The 18873-nt window shown below is 34.6% G+C and overlaps 1 protein-coding gene and 1 pseudogene across 1 annotated transcript; both read left to right on the top strand.

The window, feature by feature from the left end:
* The window catches only part of LOC119582191, a 119012-nt pseudogene extending 100824 nt beyond the window's left edge, over nucleotides 1-18188 (top strand).
* LOC119582202 lies at nucleotides 1552-2844 on the top strand. Its single transcript, XM_037930437.1, has 4 exons — nucleotides 1552-1711; nucleotides 2042-2160; nucleotides 2240-2361; nucleotides 2644-2844. The coding sequence occupies exons 1-4, from the start codon at nucleotides 1647-1649 to the stop codon at nucleotides 2677-2679; spliced, it is 342 nt and encodes a 113-aa protein (XP_037786365.1). The 5' UTR covers nucleotides 1552-1646; the 3' UTR covers nucleotides 2680-2844.
* Nucleotides 18189-18873: the final 685 nt, after the last annotated feature.

The following is an 18873-nucleotide window of genomic DNA, read 5'->3' as shown; positions in this document are numbered from 1 at the left end:
TATATTTTATATATGATATATTATAATATTATATATATTATATATATATATATATATATATATATATATATATATAAAATGTGATAATTTTTGAACAAAAGTTGTGTGTTGCCAATACTAATGTATATATTTGCTTTGTACTGCATATAGTGTCCAGTTAAACTGATTATAGCATTTGTTGGAAAGGGCATGAAATGTATCAGAGAAAGTGGGTAAAAATCGTAAATATGATAATGATGAATAGCATAACACTACTATATTAATACTATGGTAGAAAAACTCACTATACACAAACTAGATTTATTGAAAAGTGAGACAACAGGTTTGAAGAGGAGAGGGAGAAGAAAGATTTTAAGATTGAGAGGGGAAAAAGTAACATGATGATCTGTGCAAAGGGTGACCAGCATAGGGGAACAATCTGAGGTTGTGGGAAACAAGGAGGGTTGTTCATTTATCAAGAGGGATTTTACAAGTCTGCGGCCATGGACTCAGTGGTTAGTATTATTCAATTAAAGATTCATATGATATCCATGATAGCTGGTTGAGCAACAATACCAAGTGAATTAGTTTCAGTGACATCTAGGTTTTATAGAGACTTACTTCATGTATATTTTGGCAAGATGGATGAGAGGGAGGCATTTTTATTTATACGAAGTATACTAACCTAGGGGATGAGTTCACAACTGAGATCTTTAATCCCACTCAGTCTCAGTTTAGTGAGCACATTAGCATTTGTATATGTGGTGCTCAAACAAAACTACCAATAGGCCTATTCTGGCAAAATAGAGCTCAAATTTATATGTTTTGCCTGAGTTCTGATAATGCAGATTCTAGTGGAAGACTTTTAAACGTTTACTAGTTACCAGAAAATTGAAAGAAGAAAGAGGGTTTTCCTTGCAATGTTGGTCAGTTTGGATATGACATTGGGATCCAGAATGACTCTTAGAGATTGTGGAAAACTAACGTAAAAGTAATGTAATTAAGAATACTATTATGTATAAAATATAATCAAAGATCTGTGCATCAAGTAATGCCATGGCCACAGGGTGTCATGCTCAGCTATGAAACTTTATTGTTTTCCCCTAAATTCTTGTAACATGGAGCCAATAAACTTCCATAGTGATTTATCAAAAAAAAAAAAAAAAAAAAAAAAAAAAAAAAAAAGAAGTCCCAACTGTCATGCCAGAATATATGTAATAGTGGTTAGATGGACTTTGCAGGAGTACAAAATGTGGAGACATTGCTTGTTACCTTCGCATTCTGGATAATTATCTTCCAATATCATGCACTAAGCAATTAAGCAGATTGTGTAGCATGAATAAGCATATCATTCTCAGGTCATCTGGTGATCAATGTGTAATAAGTATCAGTTTGATTTTTTCCCATTTTTAGAATCTTCCCAATTCAAAATTATTCTTTGTTATAAATTTTCATAATATAGTAGTCTCTAATAATAAAAATCTTATATTTTATTCCAGAGTTGATACCTAATAAATGCACTGTCCAACTTTTATTTTAATCAATAAAAGTGATGAGAAGGTATGTCATTTCCATTTATCTGTATTTTCAGATGATGCAAGGGATCAAGAATATTGTGTTTTTGTAAGCTACAAGGATATTGTGTTGAAAACTGACACTCTCTAACAATGGGTGAAGAGGCCACTAAACTAGGAAATAACATGAACACAAAGAGTCTGGAGCTCGTTGATAGGTAAGTATGATTAAACATATGAAACAAATGAGATATTTAAATTTGCTAAAAAAAGAAAAACCTTTTAATTTTTACTATTGTGAATTCATTAACTAGAACTGCTACTACAGCACACTCATTTTAGCTTAATTCCCTGCTCTCACTTTTTTTTTTGCATTCATTGTGATAATTACATAGTTTTGATTGCTATATGCATTTGTACACAGTATAAGAAAAGATTATATGGAAACCACATGTCAATAAATTTGATTTGATTTTTATCCATTTAAAGTGGTACTATATTCAGCATGCAACTTCAGCTAATCGTTTGAATTTTGTTTCTTCAATCAGAAAAAAAGCATCAGTTGTGTGTGTGGTAGAGCAGCTGCAGACAGATACTCAAGAATCTTGCAGCCAGATACCAGTGCCTTTCTTAACATGTAAAACAACTTCAGCTGAGGATCAAGCAGGTGTGGAACTGTGTATGTGACTGTGATTTACTTTCTTTTATAAACAAATACAGGATTTTACAGAATTATAATTTTTCAGAGTCTGCATTATTTGATATGCTAGCAGAATTTCAAAAGCTGATCCACCATCGCCTTTACTTCAGTCCTCGCTTGGAGTACCTATATGCTACACAGATGGCAGCTTTAATTGGCAGAATGTCGGTAAGACTTTCACCAGTGTCCTTTTCAGTAACTGCTGTAAAATAGCACAGTGTAAAGTTAAGTTGATAAATTCTTTTTGTGTCTGTGGAATTAGGGAAAGTAGCATTCAACCCATGCAAAGAAAAAATATTTATTAGTAATACTATGAGATTTATTAAAGACATTAAAGTGTCTAAAGTTATCCATGGGTCTGAGCAACTATGTGGGTCTGTTTAATTTCACTTAGCTATTGAATTTGCCGTAGAAATGTATATACAGTTAATTATTGCTAATTTCTGCCAGCCTGAGCTTACTTCAGACAATTGTGAAATCCGATAAATACTAAGAAAATTTTCCAATCAAGTGTGGTGTTTGTCATAACTGGCAAAGGTATGTACAAAATGCATGTTTTCATTGTTTTGCAGCGAGGTCTTTTTCTCATGAAAATAGGTAGATAATTCCTAAAACTTCTTCAGACTATCATATGATCAACCATAATTACCTTATTATATTATAATATTAGTAATGTCCTATTCTGTTATTAAACTACTCAATATCAAGTATATAGGTATCTTAGATTCTAACCACATTCAAACATTAACAGCTAATGGGAGAAATATCTTAAGAAGTACATGGTTGTATATAATACTGACTACAAGATAGCAGAGTTATTGGGACTTAGATTTTGAAAGTATAGTTTGAGTTTGCCACTGTAACTGTCAGAGCTAAAACATTGGTAAAGTTGTATAAATTCACTGATTTTTATTACTGACAAATAATATTTGAAGCCTTTTACTGTAAATGCTTAACTTATCCTTGCCTTTGAAATGATTAGAACTAAAGACCCACTGGCAGTAAGTAATTGAACTGGTATCATAATTACACACTAGTCAAACTGTGCCAGAAATAGACTAGTTCCCACTATTTCTGCAAGATATATTTAACATATTATTTGTCTGAGATGATGCAAAAATGCTGTTCCTGAATTCCATTTCTTGATTTCCTCTCACACATAAATTTTAGTGTTTAAAATGATTAGCCCTTTCCAGAGCTCTTTTGGACACACAGTTGGTATATTTGCATATCTTGGTAGAGCAGGATATATACATTTTATGATATTTTGTTGTAATCATACTGAGCTTCTGCACTGGTTTTGGTCCATTTGTTTCATGGAAAAAAAACATTCTTGGAAAGAAAGATGTTATAGTTACTTTTGTCAAATTTATTTTCCAGGAACTTTCTGTAAAATAACTTTTCATAATTATCTAAAACAAATTTACTTTAAGATCATCTTGATCCCATCATACTGGAGCGGACCCTTCTAACTGGCTATATTTTCATTTTTCAATACAAAAACACTAATTTCATTCTAAAATTTGTTTAAATAGGCATCTTTGCAAAATTAAAGACAATACATTTGTAAGTTGTTTATCTTTTGGTAAAAAGACACCTGTTATTATAAATGCTTCTCAATATGACAGTGATATGATAATTTAATGTAAAGTATACCAATAATGTTAATTTTTTAAATTTAGTAATCCAAATAAATTGATTTTATAATATTATTGAGATGTTTAAAAGATAAATAAATGATTTTTATAATAATAATGATATTTATAATGATATTTATAAAATAATGAAAATAAAACATTATATATAATGATGAATAAAATAATCTAATAAAATAATAATATAATGATGATAAAATATGACTAAAATAAGAAGAAACAATATGTTATAAGAAAAATCTGATGTTTAAATGAAAATAATAATAAAAAAAATCTACTCCCAAATAAGACCTTAGTATTGTACTGATATTAATATTACTACTTGGGTAATGTTTTTATTGATATTATTTTTTAAATGATAAAAAGAATAACCCAAACATTAGTGCCTCTCATCCCCCTCATCATCATTATTATTAGGGTTTTTTGTTATTATCTTTGAAAATATAATGTTAATGCGATAGAAAATGAAAAAATTTTAAAAATTAAAATTTATATTAATGATAGGGTATAATGAAAAAGATAATATCAATAATGAAATAAATATAACAATAAAACAAAAATTAGTAATATAAATGATTATAATAATAATGTTATAATAAAAATTTATTATTATTATTATTTTATAATTTTTATAATAAAAACAAAATTTTAAAAAATAATAATAATTATAATTATTTTATTTTATTTAACAAAAATAAAAAGTAAATAAAGAAAATGGTAATTGTAATAGAAATTTGGATAAAATGATTGATGATAATAGATTGATAATATGAAAAAAATGAAAAATGATAATACTTTTATAATGATGAAATGATTATGATAAAAATAAAAATGATTGGATAATAAAAAATAATAATAAAATAAAATAAGATAATTTATTAATAAAAATAAGTGATAATAATGATAATATAATAAAAATAATAATGATGATAAAAATAATAAAAAATAAATAAAAAGATAAAAATATCGGGTGAAAATGATAATGAAATAAAAATTTTAAATGACATAATAAAAATGTTTCGTCTAGAAAATATAATAGAAATAGTGAAGTAAGATGGTATTAATACAATGAAAATGTAATGGTAAGAATGATAATAATAATAACAGTATTAATGTAATTGAAATGGGGCCCGTGGTGAAATTGTCCCCGGGGAGGGTACTCGGGTACTCTGGTGTTTGTTCTTAAAGGTGTGTAAATTAATTTGTCCCCGGTTTACAATTTTATTTCTCGAGAGTGGGTAGTGGCGTACAGAGAATGGGCCGGGCACAGACACTCAGGCGAACCCTCCGCCTGCCCACAGTCTCAGCGGTCTGTTTTAAACTGCTCAAATTTCTCTGAAAAAACATCTTTTTTAAAACATTTATAGGGAAAAACATGAAAAAAATTTGTAAACACAAATTCTGATACTTTGGGTCAAAAGGGTGGTTTTGGGGTCAAGGAAAAAGGTTACCTTATATACGTTGGGTGTTAAAAAGTTAGGGTGTTTACAAGACAAAAAGCTTCGAGATACAGAGAAAAAATTGCTGATATTCACAAAACATAAAGACATTTGAATGTCGTAATAAAGCAGTAACATACTTATGTTCAAATAATTTTTTTTTAGGAACTTTTTGAGTAAACAACAATTGTACAAAAAGACAACAGAAAAACAGCGGGGAATTGTTTAAAAGCAAAAGGGGGGGGGATTTGCGTGTTCAAAGGGTCACTTTGTCATTGTCACGCTGTAAAACCTTTTGGAGTAGCTGAGGACAGGGGCTACATGGAAAAGGGGCCCCATGGCTTTTCTGATATTGAGGTGAAGAGACACAAAACAGGTCACTAAGTAATGATAATATTAAAATAATGATAATATTAGTAGTAGCGGGCTGGTATTTTGGGCGTTGTACCAGTAACCCCCAACATTGCTTGGATGCAAGCGTGTCACAATACCTGTGCATCGCTCAAGTGGTTTTTTTGTTTGGGTGCTTTCAAACGCTAGGGGAATCCAGACTCGGAATTCCAACGCGATTTTTGGCCCTAATAGTAGCCTTTATACGGTACTGAAAGTGTTGTAAAGTGTGGTGGGAGCCCGTTGCTTTTTCCCCTTTTAATTCAGGGGTGAGCAAGGCTGTGTCCTTGCCCAACACTTTTAAACACCTGCATGGCTGGATAATGGGGAGAGCTACTACCAAAAATCTTGTGGGGCCCTGGGGAAAATCGGTCCAGACTTGACTTTGCCAATGATGTGCTATCCTATCTAGTCCCGGAGTCCCCCGGTGGGGGCTCTTTATGCTTTAGCAAAAGAGGCGAAGCCCCTAGGGCCCAGAGGTCTCCTGGACATAATTATGATAGTAATAAATCTTCCCCCCCCCCCCCCCTTTATTAAGGTTTTTATTTTAAAATCTGTTTTATTGCTCTTAATATTTATGAAAGTATATTAGTAATATAATATTTTTTTAGAAAGTCAGAATGAGGGAAAAAGGTCAGGGCGGGAATTGATTCCTTATGACTTAAATGTTCCAAAGACTTTAAATTTTATCAAAAATTAAAAAAACAAAACCCAGTGTCAGTAAGTTTCCCTATTGGGTTTGTGGATAATGTTTGGTCTTTTTTTCGGATTCACTTCCCCTCTTTACTTAAAAAAAAATATACAAATTTGGCAAAAAAAATATTCAATGACGTTTAGGGGCAGTAACTACATTCTTTAATTTTTTTGAATTTAAAAGGTTTTTTTAAAGGTATTTTTTTTTCTGCCCTCCCTAAAAATATTTTTTCATTTATCTATTATACTGTAAAATCAGGGGAAAGTGTGAGTCCTTAAAAACTGCCTCCTGGAATGCGCTGATAGGAAGAGAGCCCTTTGAACGAGGGCAATTTATCTCTTCTTAAAAAAGTTTTGGAAGAACTTAAAACGCTGAAAGAGATGGTCAAAATTGCAGGTTTGATATACTTTTGGGTTTTTAATTGTACAGTATTCCATAATACACCAGTGTAGAGGACATCTTGTTGTTGCTATTTTCTTTCCAACCTTTGTACTGTTATAGATAAAGTAAAGCAAAAAACGTTGGGAAACCAAAATCATGTGTAAATGTTTGTTTGTTTGTTAGCATGTTCTGTAGGGATGGGAAAAGATGTATGTGAAACCTTTTTCTCTTTTTTGGGGGGGAAATTTTTTGTGTTTAACTCAAGGACAGAATTACGTGAAGAAATATAAGTAAGAATCAGCAAAAAAACCTAGATGACCTAAAAACTGACCTAGAAAAGAACTTTCGGAATGGTTTTTACTGGGCAAAACCGAAAATTGGAACTTCAACTTAAAAGAAAAGTAAAACATGAACTATTTAATGATACCAAAAAGAAAAAGAAGCATTCGAGGGGTAACTGACATTACGAATTTACCTCAGCACTGATTTATATTTTATTATATGATAAGTAATTAGTTAAGGGGCTAAGATAATCCTTTCTTTTTTAAGAGAGAGAAAAAAAAAAAATTAAATCTTTCAGGGAAAAACCCCAGCCCCATTGAGTAGTCAAAGGGTGAAACGAAAAATTTTTAACTAATATTACATTTCTTTCAAAGAAATCAAAAGTCGTACCAAAATAAAGAAACAAATATATAACTACGTCCAAACTATGCTGGTTGTACCCATTCATTAGCATTCTCTTTAAGGGTGGGCGCACTAGCTCTTCTACCCAGGGGTCACTTTACAGGGTGCTTCTCAAGCTGTAAAAGGAAGTGAGATGAAAAACCCTCTCAGCATGGCACCTCGCTGTATTGGGGAGGGAAAGATATGCCAAAAAAAAAATGTAGTTTAATTACCCGGAAACATTAACTTGATTTTGTAAATGAATTGTTTTTAAACATTTAATATAATTTACTGTGAAAATAAGAATATTTATTACGCTGATATGATAACTTAAAAAAAATTTCCAAAAAAATGTTCTTTGATCAAGGGGAAATAAAAAAAAAGCCCACTCTGACATGCTGAAAACCAGAGCTTCAAAATTATTCATCCTATGGCAAAGTGAGAATCGAGAACAAATTTTGGAAAACTATCCACAAAAACAAAGGGAGAAGAAAGTTAAAAATAACAATAAGGGGTGAAACTGACAAGAACTTTTTTTCACAGGGGATAATTGTACCTGGCAAGGCTGTGTCAGAACAATTAATATTTTTCTCAAATTTTTTTTAAAGTATTTTCTTCCCCTTATTTTTTTTTTTATCATCCCCTAATTCCATCTCTTGAATATTCTATTAAAATAATATTAATTTTGCTTGTAAAAAAAATAATGCTGGATTTTCCTTTCTCTTGATATATGGTATCGCAAAATTGCATATGTATTAATTAAAAAAACAATGGTTCACTTTCCCATTTTTTTCTTCTTTTTTTTAAAATTTCATTGAATGCAAAGACAGTCATAGAAACCACAAATATTTTTGTGCATTGTTTCCCAGGTTTTTTGTAAAACTAGGTCTTATCAGGGAGTTTTTTTCCATGGGGAACCTGTCATAGTGTGACCAGTCCCGCTCTGTACCTGAACGCACTTGGGATACTTCAAGGGGCCCTGACGGGAGGGCTAGTGAACCATTCTTTTTTGTAATATGGAGTACCTTGTAATTAAGAGGCATTCAGAGACTTGTGCACTAGATATTTGATGATATGGGAAAGGGGTGGGGTGATCCTCTGATAATGGGCGGCTTGTTATTTTCACACTGGCTTTTTGCAAGACTGATAGTTTTTATATTTCCTCAATTTTGGCTTGTGGATGACATTGAACTTGCAGAAAAAAAAAAAAAAAAAAAAAAAAAAAATGTGGGTTTTCTACATCACTTGATGCCCTCTATGGTGGGGGTGAATTTGGTATGGCCCTACAAAAAGCAGTACAGGTAAAATGTACTTTAGCTAGTAGGTTCCTACTTTAAACTGCATTTTTTTCAGCAAGACTTTGGGGATAAAATTATGCTCCGATCCGGAAGTAGTCCCCTATGACATTTTACAAACAAACTGGATGGGTTAAAGCAGAAGACAGTCTTTACTTTCATGCTTGAGAAAAAACGTGTAAGTTTTTCTTTTGGGTTAAAGAGAGATTGTAAATTGCATGATGTTATCATATTTATGCATGGATGTAAATGCAGCAGTTCATGTGATAGAGCCTTTGATAATCTACAGATCAAGATTCAATATATAGCACATACATCTAGGTTTTGTTTGTCCCTTTGTTTAAGTCGAAGTCCTACTTAAATAATAATAATGAAGACTAAATACTTGTAACCATCTACAAACTATTGTTTACAAAGTTTATAAAGAGACTTGATGTAAGTGCCAAGAGTGAATGGTGTAAGGTCATTGATTTGTAGCATGTAAAGAAGGAGGTCCAAGACAAGTCCGTGAAGAGATATAGACAGATGAAATGCCACCTAAAAACACATTGGGTATATTGCCTGATATTGTAAGGTCATGGCTATTAAGATGTCTGTTGATGTTTTGCTTGTGCTCGTTATTGAAGCTCCCATGAGTATTATTTGTTAAAATATATTTCATGAGAATTGAATTGATGAATGTAGTATCTCAAATGAAAATATGTTTTACATTCACACAAAGCCTGCCAGATAGAGGACTGCTGCATAATTTTTGAAGTGATTATAGCCTGTAAAATTGGCTAGGATGAGGCTGAAGGTGACGTTTTTGTTGCTCTGAGAATAGTGTATTTGTTGATAAAGGGGAAGGGATGGGTGGATGGGGATGCAGCATGTTGAGGGCATATAGTTTTTATGTGTAAAAAATGTCTCAAGTTCTTAACCCAAAACTGACAGGCATAGCATGTATATACATGCCATGCCCACTGTGAGTTTACTTTATTAATTGTTTTTACACAGAAATGGCTCCACTTGTACTAAGTCACCAATGAGCCATTTACAAGTACTAACTGTTTCACCAGTTTACCCTTTTCCTTTATTTTCGTAAATATTTTATGTTATCTTATATAGCTGATACTAATATCAATAGCGTAATAGTAATTATAATATCTGTAATAAAAATAACATCAATATTGATACCATTAGTAAACAAATCATTTTTCCCGCAAATTCAAGGAAATGTGAAATCAGGTTAGGTCACAAGGTCTACTAACCGACTCCTTTATGGCTAAGCACTTGCAGAGCCATTTCACAAAGAATTCTAAAATGAGCACAGCATTTTCCTGGTGACATTGGGTGATTTTGCATTGATGATTGTTTTGAGGTTTATATGCATGTTTCCTGTCCTGCTGTTGTTTACAAATTTTATGGCATGCTTTAAAGGCAATATTTGAATGTGTATGCAGTATTGCCAGGCCCCTCTGAATTTGCCTGGTCACTCTCAGATTAGTTCATTAAGATTTCTAAATAATTTCCTTGTTCTAGTTATTTATGTAACTTCATCAGCTCTTTTTGTTGAGGTTATGGATCAATTTGGTAAGGTAAATCATAGGTCTATGTATGATATTTTTGCTTTAATATAGGCTAGGCCATACACTTGCGTACATTCAGCCTGCGGTCCCTCTCCGTGCTCCCAACCAAAACAAAATCTGTAAACCATTGATGCTCATGTAGCACAAATCACAGTTAAACATAATGAACATACTCCCTCTCTTTTAAACAAGGTAAATGCTTTCAAAGTTACATCACATTATATGGATGCTAAAACATAAACTTTTTTTTTTTTTTTTTTTTTTTTTTTTTTTTTTTTAAAATCAAAACAGCTCAGATCCACTTTATCATTGTAAAGATCCACTTTCAAAGACTTTAGCTATTTTCATAGGGTTTACTCCTTTTTGTCAGTACATCTGCTAACTGTGCTTTAGAATCTACCCAAAATATCTTCAACTCGCCACATTGAACCATCTCTTTGAGAACAGCTATGTCAATTCTCAATCTCTTTTCTGAAACATTTTTCACTGAGTATACATTATCATAAAGTGAATGGTTATCTACATAGAGTTCCACAGATAATTTTCTCTCTTCATCAAATAATATTTGAGATAACATATTTCTGAGATAGTAATAGTACATAACCATCCTAGTTGGTTAACTAGACTCCTAAAACTCTCCTTTTCTTCTACATTACACTCCATATTCTTGTTTAGTCCCCTCACAGCACTGACATTTATAGATTCTAAAGATTTACAGTACTCTTTTTGATGCAAAGCGATGCCATGTTCATTCTGTACAATATCTCATCCAATATATCTGAAAGTAGTATTTCTTTGCTCCCTAACCTGAAAATTATTTCTGATTTGGGCAATGACCACATTTTCAAATCTTTCTGCTCCTCTCCACAAGAAATTATCTACGTGCATTAAAAACATGCCACATAATTCTCCTTCATAACACTAGTAGAATGCAGCAGGGTCAGTTTTCACCTCATTATATCCCATCTTTAACAGGAAAGTTTTAACTGTGAGATACCACTTCCTAGCTACATCATTAAGACTATATACATATTTTTTCAATTTCCATAACACTTCATCATCATAACCTATCAATAGGGGGAACAAGATACACTTCATGCTCAAACTTTTCACTCTGCAGGAATGCAGCCTTAATGTCAATTGAATTCACTGCCCACTTCTTTGAAGATAGATTAGCAATAAAAGTCCTCAACATTTCCTTGCTAACAATAGGTGAATCTGACTGAATATCCTCCTTTTCCTCAAAGTTTCTGGCAACCAGCTGTGCTTTTATTTTCTTTTTCTTATCACAATTTTCTTTTTCTGTCACTACCCATGGAACTGATAATGCCTTTTGGCCCATGTTTGGAATTTCCTCATACACCAAAGCCTTTCCAATTTGTCAGTTCTTCTTGTTTTGCTTTTTCAAGTTCCTGATTTTTCTTATTTTCACAAGCCATGATTGTTTCACTGAGTTTTGCACTTCATCCTCTCCCAATATTGGTACCCATTTTTCTACATCTTTGTTCCAGTTGATGGCTGACATGTGTCCATCTTGATGCTCAATATTCCTCCAACTACTATATTTTCCTGTAGATTTTCCAGCATGCCTATGTATTGTTACCGTCTGCCATTCATTTGACTCTTTTGGTAAGAACTTCACCCTTTGTCCAATCCTTGGAATATTCTTAACAATTACACTGTCCTCTTCTTTTGCTGTACTACAATTTTCATTTTCTACGTTATCTCCCACTGAATTTATAACTGCTTCCATCTCTTTCTTCTCACTCCTAGCCTTTTCTATCAGAACTGTATGGAACTTCTTGAATATGCATTTCATGGGCTCTTACAATATTGGAGCCATATTTCAAAATCACTATTTTTCCATCCTGACCAATGACAATGGCTGGTCCTTTCCATTCTTTTTTGCTCTTCTCTCTTAAAATAGACTTGATTGCCACTTTTAAGGACTCTACCACTGGTTCTTTCTTTGTGTCTTAGAGTGCATCGTATTCTCTTGGAGGTTTCAGCAGCAATAAAGGCTTTTCTTCCTTAATGACTTGCATTGATGCACTTTGCAACCATTTCACTAAATGTTGTACCTTCCAGTGCTGGGAGTTCATCACTCATGGTATATGGCAGTTTGGGATTTCATCCATATACAAGCTGATAACCCCCTGTCATCAGGAGACAATTTTTAGCATTGACTGCCATGCTAAAGCCACTTTTAAAGACAATTTTGGTTGCTCTGCCATAATTTTTACCACCATTTCATCTATAATTCCATGATTACATTTGCAAAGGCCATTAATGATGGTAGAATATGCAGCAGTATGCATCACTTGAATGTTCATGTTCTCACATATTTCCAGGAATATGTTGTTGGCAAACTCTCCACCACTGTCACACAAAAATTTCACAGGGGCTCCTAAACCAATTCCCAACTATGTCTCCATGATTTTCTCCACTATCTTTTTGGGTTCTTTACTTTTTGTCACACATGATTTTGAGAACCTTGTTACCATATCTACCATTTGTAAGAAATAAATCTCTCCTTTCTTATATTCTTTTAGAGCTACTGCCCCCATTCCAATGAACTCCTTTGACATATTTACACTCACAGTTGGCCTTGATGGTGCCTTTTTATATTTGATACATATCTCACAGCTATCTGACACCTCTTCAGCATAAATGAAGCACAGTTCATCGTCAATGCCTGCATCTTTCAATAGCTGAATTAATCACTTGGATATGGGATGACCAAACTGTTGGGTGTAATTTTTAAATCTTTTTTTCTTTACTTTGTCACTAATTCGTAAAATTATTATTTCTTCTGTTTTCGTCCAAGCTTCCTTCTCAGCCCTATGTGGAAGGCAATAGTTTCCTGATGAAGTGTACCTTAATTTTGCCTCTTTTCCATGCATTAGTGTAATATCATTTTCCAAGTCCAGTTTTATTTGTGCCCTCTTCATTGATTTCTTGCTGAATAGAAAGGGAATAGAACAATTCACAACATTATGTTTGCTCTGTCACCTATAATGTTCACTGGAAATTTCACCTTCTTCATTGACTTAAACATATTACTGTCACCAAATTTAAATGTGATTTCACTTTTCCTTCTCTTCTATTCTCAATTTCTCTTCTGATAAAGTTTGTATGTATGATTTCAACCAATCAATACCACACACAGTAGAACTACATGCTGTGTCCAGGATAACATAGTTTTATAGACTCTGTCATTAACATCAACATCATTCCTGGACTGTCAATAACAGTATATGACTCTTCCTCTTGTTGTACTTTCTCTTTTGCTCTCTTCACATACACATTTCTCAGACATACTGGAGGCAGATGGTATTCTGATCCACAGACATACCACTGTCTTATATTTCCATATTTGTCAACAGAATTTCTTTGTTCAATTTTCACAGTCCTATTTGTCACATTTCCTCTTCCTCTGCCTCTAAATCTGCCACGTCCTCTTCCCCATGTAACAACATTCACTTCCTCAGTGTTAAATACTGACTCAGATTTTACAACCACTGCAGGAGTCTCACACCCACTACTCCCTGACACTGTTCCCAATGACAGTACTTCTTGACTTCCAAAAAAATTTCTTAAGGGTTATTGCTGCATGGAATCAAACATCCTATCTGGATCACTGAAGGATACTGCTGTCAATAGTATACGTTTGTCTTTAACTTCTAGTCCTGCATTGTCTAATAGCAGGAATGCTAAAATGCACTTTGGTATACTTACTTTGTACTTGCCCAAAACTGCTTTGCACTTGACAATTTCCAAAATTTACTTCTCCATAGGGTCTTCTTCTTTTTTTGTAACTATCAAACATGGCCCATGCTTCTGCTGCTGACATCTCATTTTTGTACAACTTGCCCAGGTGTTGAAGCAAAACATTCATTCCATCACCGTTTACTCACTTCGTTGTTCATTTCTTCAAAAATCTTGCCTCTCGCCTCGTTTCCTTCCGGAAATGACAGGGCGACGGTCACAGCTTGTTTTTCCTTTCCTATGTTTGTGACAAGTTACCATGCTTTCAGTTTTTTTTTCCAATGATCGGAACAGGTACTCTCGCCCGCCACCCCCATCATTGTTGTGACCCACATTTCCTTCCTTTTTCTTTTAAATATTCAATGATCTGCTTCCCCTTACCACCAACCATGCTCTCCTAGCATTTGTTGAGCTTATGGATCAATGTGGTAAGGTAAACCATAAGCCTATGTATGATATTTTTGCTTTAATATTGGCTAGGCCATACATTTCCGTGCATTCAGCTCGCGGTTCCTCTCCGCGCTCTTAACCAAATCAAAACCCGTAAACAACTGACGCTCGCGAAGGATAAGTCCGATATGCGAAGCTTTTTTGCCTCGCCCGGGCTATGCCATGAGGGGAGCCCGGCCTGTGTCGACTACTGCCGAGTCGCTCACGTGTGTCAGCTGGTGCTGACTCGGCTGAACCTAGTCCTTACCCGCCGTGGTGCCCAGCCACAGCAGTGACCTCCAGGCGACAGTTGCAACTTCTCGCGCCTGGGTGGGGTGCGAACCGCCAACTCCTCGGATGAGAGGCCGACACTGTACTAGGCCGGAGGCGAAGCGCAATATCGCAGTTAAACATAATGAACACTTTTAAAACTAATTCATTAATCCAAAATCGACAGGCATGGCATATACGCACATACTCCTTTGTGGCTAAGCACTTGCAGAGCCATTTCACAAAAAAAAAAAAAAATCTAAAATGAACACAGCATTTCCTGGGTGACAATGAGTTAAAATCATGATATAACTATTATAAAAAAAAAAAAAAAGTTGAGACTCGAGACTTTCAGTGAACTTGCAGCTGTCTGTTCATTGTGTTTCTAAATAACCTGTTTCTGTTCAATGAGTGGATGGAGTTACCATCCACCAACAATGTGGGACTTAACCCAGGTTAGCCAGATTGCTAGATAAGAGTGCTACCACTGCACAGCACACTGAACAGCTTGGCACCCAAGCTTTCATGATATAAGTAATAGCTGTGGAGATCATTTGCCTTGATCTAAGGAAAGCTTTTCTGTCACAGTTTAGTAAACACTGCAGCAGAAAGATGTTCAAGATTTTGAGTATAAGGTGTACTGCCGTGATCCAAAGTTTCTTCTATCCCTTGCACCAGTGTGCGTAACAGGCAACAGGACATAAGAGGCTGGCAGGAAGGGGTGTAGGAGGAGGGGCTTAGGAGTGAGGATTGCACTCCTTTGCTGCAAATGTTATAATGCATTATATCGTATGAATTTGACACTTGAATTAATACCACGTTTATATGACTTTAGATTATGTGATTGACAAGTAATAGTACAAGGTGATAAATTATTTTATTAGAGATCAGTGTTTCATTGAAGTGTATACTTGTAATAATGACCAGTTGGGAAGATTGGGAGAGAATCCCGGTGTCGCCCAATCATATACATATATTTTGTGAATCTTCACCCCGTGCCGAGTTTTATCGTGGTACAGCAAGGTCCAACAAAATATTAACGTGGTGAAGTTTTATATATATATATATATATATATATATATATATATATATATATATATATATATATATATATAAAGTTAAATAAACTGAAAAAAAATCTAGGGTGCATAATCAACCCAAATACTCTTTTATCTTTCACTCCAATTAGCTTCGTATGAGCAGTATTCGCAACAAACCTATGGTTGAGGATATTGCAAGAGCGGACGCAATTCATTTATCCTGATTAGCTTGATCTGAGAAATATTCGCAGCAGACCTACAGTTCAGGATATTGTGACAGCAGACACAATTAATTTGCTTTAATGAGTAAACCACATCGTCATGAGCTGTAGAATACAGCCTTCTTGGAGTTCCTCAACTGGGTGTTGCTATAATCGTATGATTTAATGCAAAATTATGTTTATTATGCAGTAGTACATATCTTTAAAAGGAAGGAAATATTTTTACTCTATGTCTGGGGCCATTCAGGAATATTCCTAGTAACCCAGGAAGATGATAGTTTGCAAACGGGTGTGCTGATTAACAGCTTTTTTCGAGGGGACAAGCCTACAGTGTAAAATACCTGGATTGTTACAGAATGGTATATTATCATTTTGATATATAGTCGCACACACGGAATAAGAGTGAAGTAGTAAATTCACGATATAGGCCGCGGTGGCCGAGTGGTTAGAGCATCGGACTCCAAGAGTGTCACGACGGCAATCTGAGTTCGAGGGTTCGAGTCACCGGCCGGCGCGTTGTTCCCTTGGGCAAGGAACTTCACCTCGATTGCCTACCTAGCCGCTGGGTGGCCAAGCCAGCCCAAGTCAGTGCCGGTCCCAGAACCGGGTAAATAGAGATGGTGACTCGATAAAAACACCGGGCGGAAGGCAATGGCAAATCACCGCTCTAAATTGCCAAGAAAATCATGGAAATCCATGATCGCCAACGTCCTTGTAGGACAGGGCACTTTGAAAGAAGAAGAAGTAAATTCACATGGTACCAACGCCTAGGTTACCACTGTGCATGGCAGATCATACAAACCATAGAACGTGAAGAGAGGTGTTGCATGCATTGCGGCGAACCGAACGCCACACTTGTACATTACTTGGAGAATTGCGTGCACACGCAATTCCTAAGACAAAGCCCGCAGAACACAGCCGTCGTGCTGGTAAAGAGATTATGCGAGATGCTTACACCACGGCTACAGGAGCGCTTGCTGGCAATCCCACCGCCACGGTAAACACCGAGTGTCAGACAAACAAATGAGACAGCCATAAAAAGCTGACACAGCCCGGGCCATAAGTGAAAGGCCCGGGCGAAGCCAGAACTTCGCAAATCTCAAGCAAGCAACATGGTACCATACCCTGTGAGCCTAAGACCCTTCTCTGCCAAACCTCCTACCTCATGTAGACAGGTGTGAGGGATAGGAAAAAAGGAGATTCAAAAACTTTGGATTGTGGCTCTCTTCTCTTCTCTTCTCTTCTTCTTTCTCTAGATTATATCTTTAGAGGTGTCTGGGGATTTTTTTTTGCTATTTCAAATGGTGTGATAATGTTTTATTGTTGCCAGAAGACTTTTCACAACTATACAACTTTTCACAACTATACATGTAATGCCCCACTTTGAGGTATACACAAAATATATTAAAAGCATACCTATTATATAGAAATAAAAAATATATTCATAGGCTTTAAAAATGTTTCATAACACGTAGTGTTGTGAAAAAGAACAGGGCAGGATAGGAGCAGGGATATACTAGTCCAACCTCCAGTGAGATATGTTGAATCTTTATATATTTTCTTTGTTTCTAATTCCCTTTTCTTCCTTTGCATTTATCTAAACCCACTTTTACCACTTGGCCTCCCCAGCAGTAGGGACCAAACTTGTCCCCAACAGATAATCACTTATATGTAATAGGCTATCCAAAGATATTGTTTGTATAATACACAGCTTGATTTTGAGGAAATGGAGAGGAGATACCAAGATATAGAAGCAGAGAAACAGAGGAAGGAGGAAGAACGGTTGGCTGCTATGCAGGTATGTGTTGTGGCTTTATCAGCTTCACACATTGGAAGATAATCTTCCAAATGAAATGAAGACAGGTTTTCATAGAATATACTTTATTTGCTGATTAGTCAGGCACGCACTTAATACATATATTTTTGCGCTACAGAGAGAGTTCCGGCGTGAACATGCAGCTAGAATAATCCAACGTGCTTGGCAACACTTCAAGATGCGGAAGATGCTTAAGAAGGCTCAAAGAAAACGAAAGAAGAAGTCAAAAGATGTCAAGTGAATATCTTGAGTACTAAGAAGATTTATTATATGAAATATAGGTTTGACACTAAAATAGTCCATTAATTATGTATATGTAATTGCTAATGCTAGTCAATTTCTTTTGTGATAAATAGACAAATAGAACAGTTAGTAGTTATTTATCCCTTTTGCAATAAATCCATGGATGACATATATAAAAGACAAAAACCTGGAAAAGAAATAAGAAACCATAATAAATGGAATTCCCTAAAAGAGTGACACATTTTACTGTATTTGTTTCAACACTAAGGAATGTTTGGAAACATTAAATGGGTCATTAAATGTTAGTAATAACTAATTCCTGTTAGATTTAGGTCTTCAGACTTTTAGTTTTAATACAGAACTGTTATTCCACTAAAATGCACTTTACTTAATCTGCAGTAATGAGAGTCGCTCATAATGTAGGTCAGGAAACAGGCTGTAGGTATGAGGTAACCAGAAGATTTGACTAATCATTTGTGAAAGAAGTCCTGTACGGCTTATAGCTGCTATACATAGTGTGTTGTTGTTGATCGCTGTTTCTAAAAAACAAAAACAAACAAACAAACAAAATGTCACCCATTTTTACGGATGATTTAAAGATTTTTTCTTCTTCTTTTTTTACATTATATTGCAAATACTAAATTTGTATTTTGTAATCGAATGTTATAAAAGCAGTAACAGTGTTACCAGTCTCTCCCTAAAGTGCTGCAGCTGTTCTGTGATTATATTATTTAGATTTTGCAAAGACTTTAACGTTCTGAACACAATGTACCCTCAAAATATATGCACGCACACACACATAAACACA

The sequence above is a fragment of the Penaeus monodon genome, chromosome 2 (assembly GCF_015228065.2).
Source record: "Penaeus monodon isolate SGIC_2016 chromosome 2, NSTDA_Pmon_1, whole genome shotgun sequence".
NCBI classification, from domain to species: Eukaryota; Metazoa; Arthropoda; class Malacostraca; order Decapoda; family Penaeidae; genus Penaeus; species Penaeus monodon.
The sequence above is the reverse complement of the archived record's forward strand: the minus strand, read 5'-3'. Positions and strand labels throughout refer to the sequence as shown.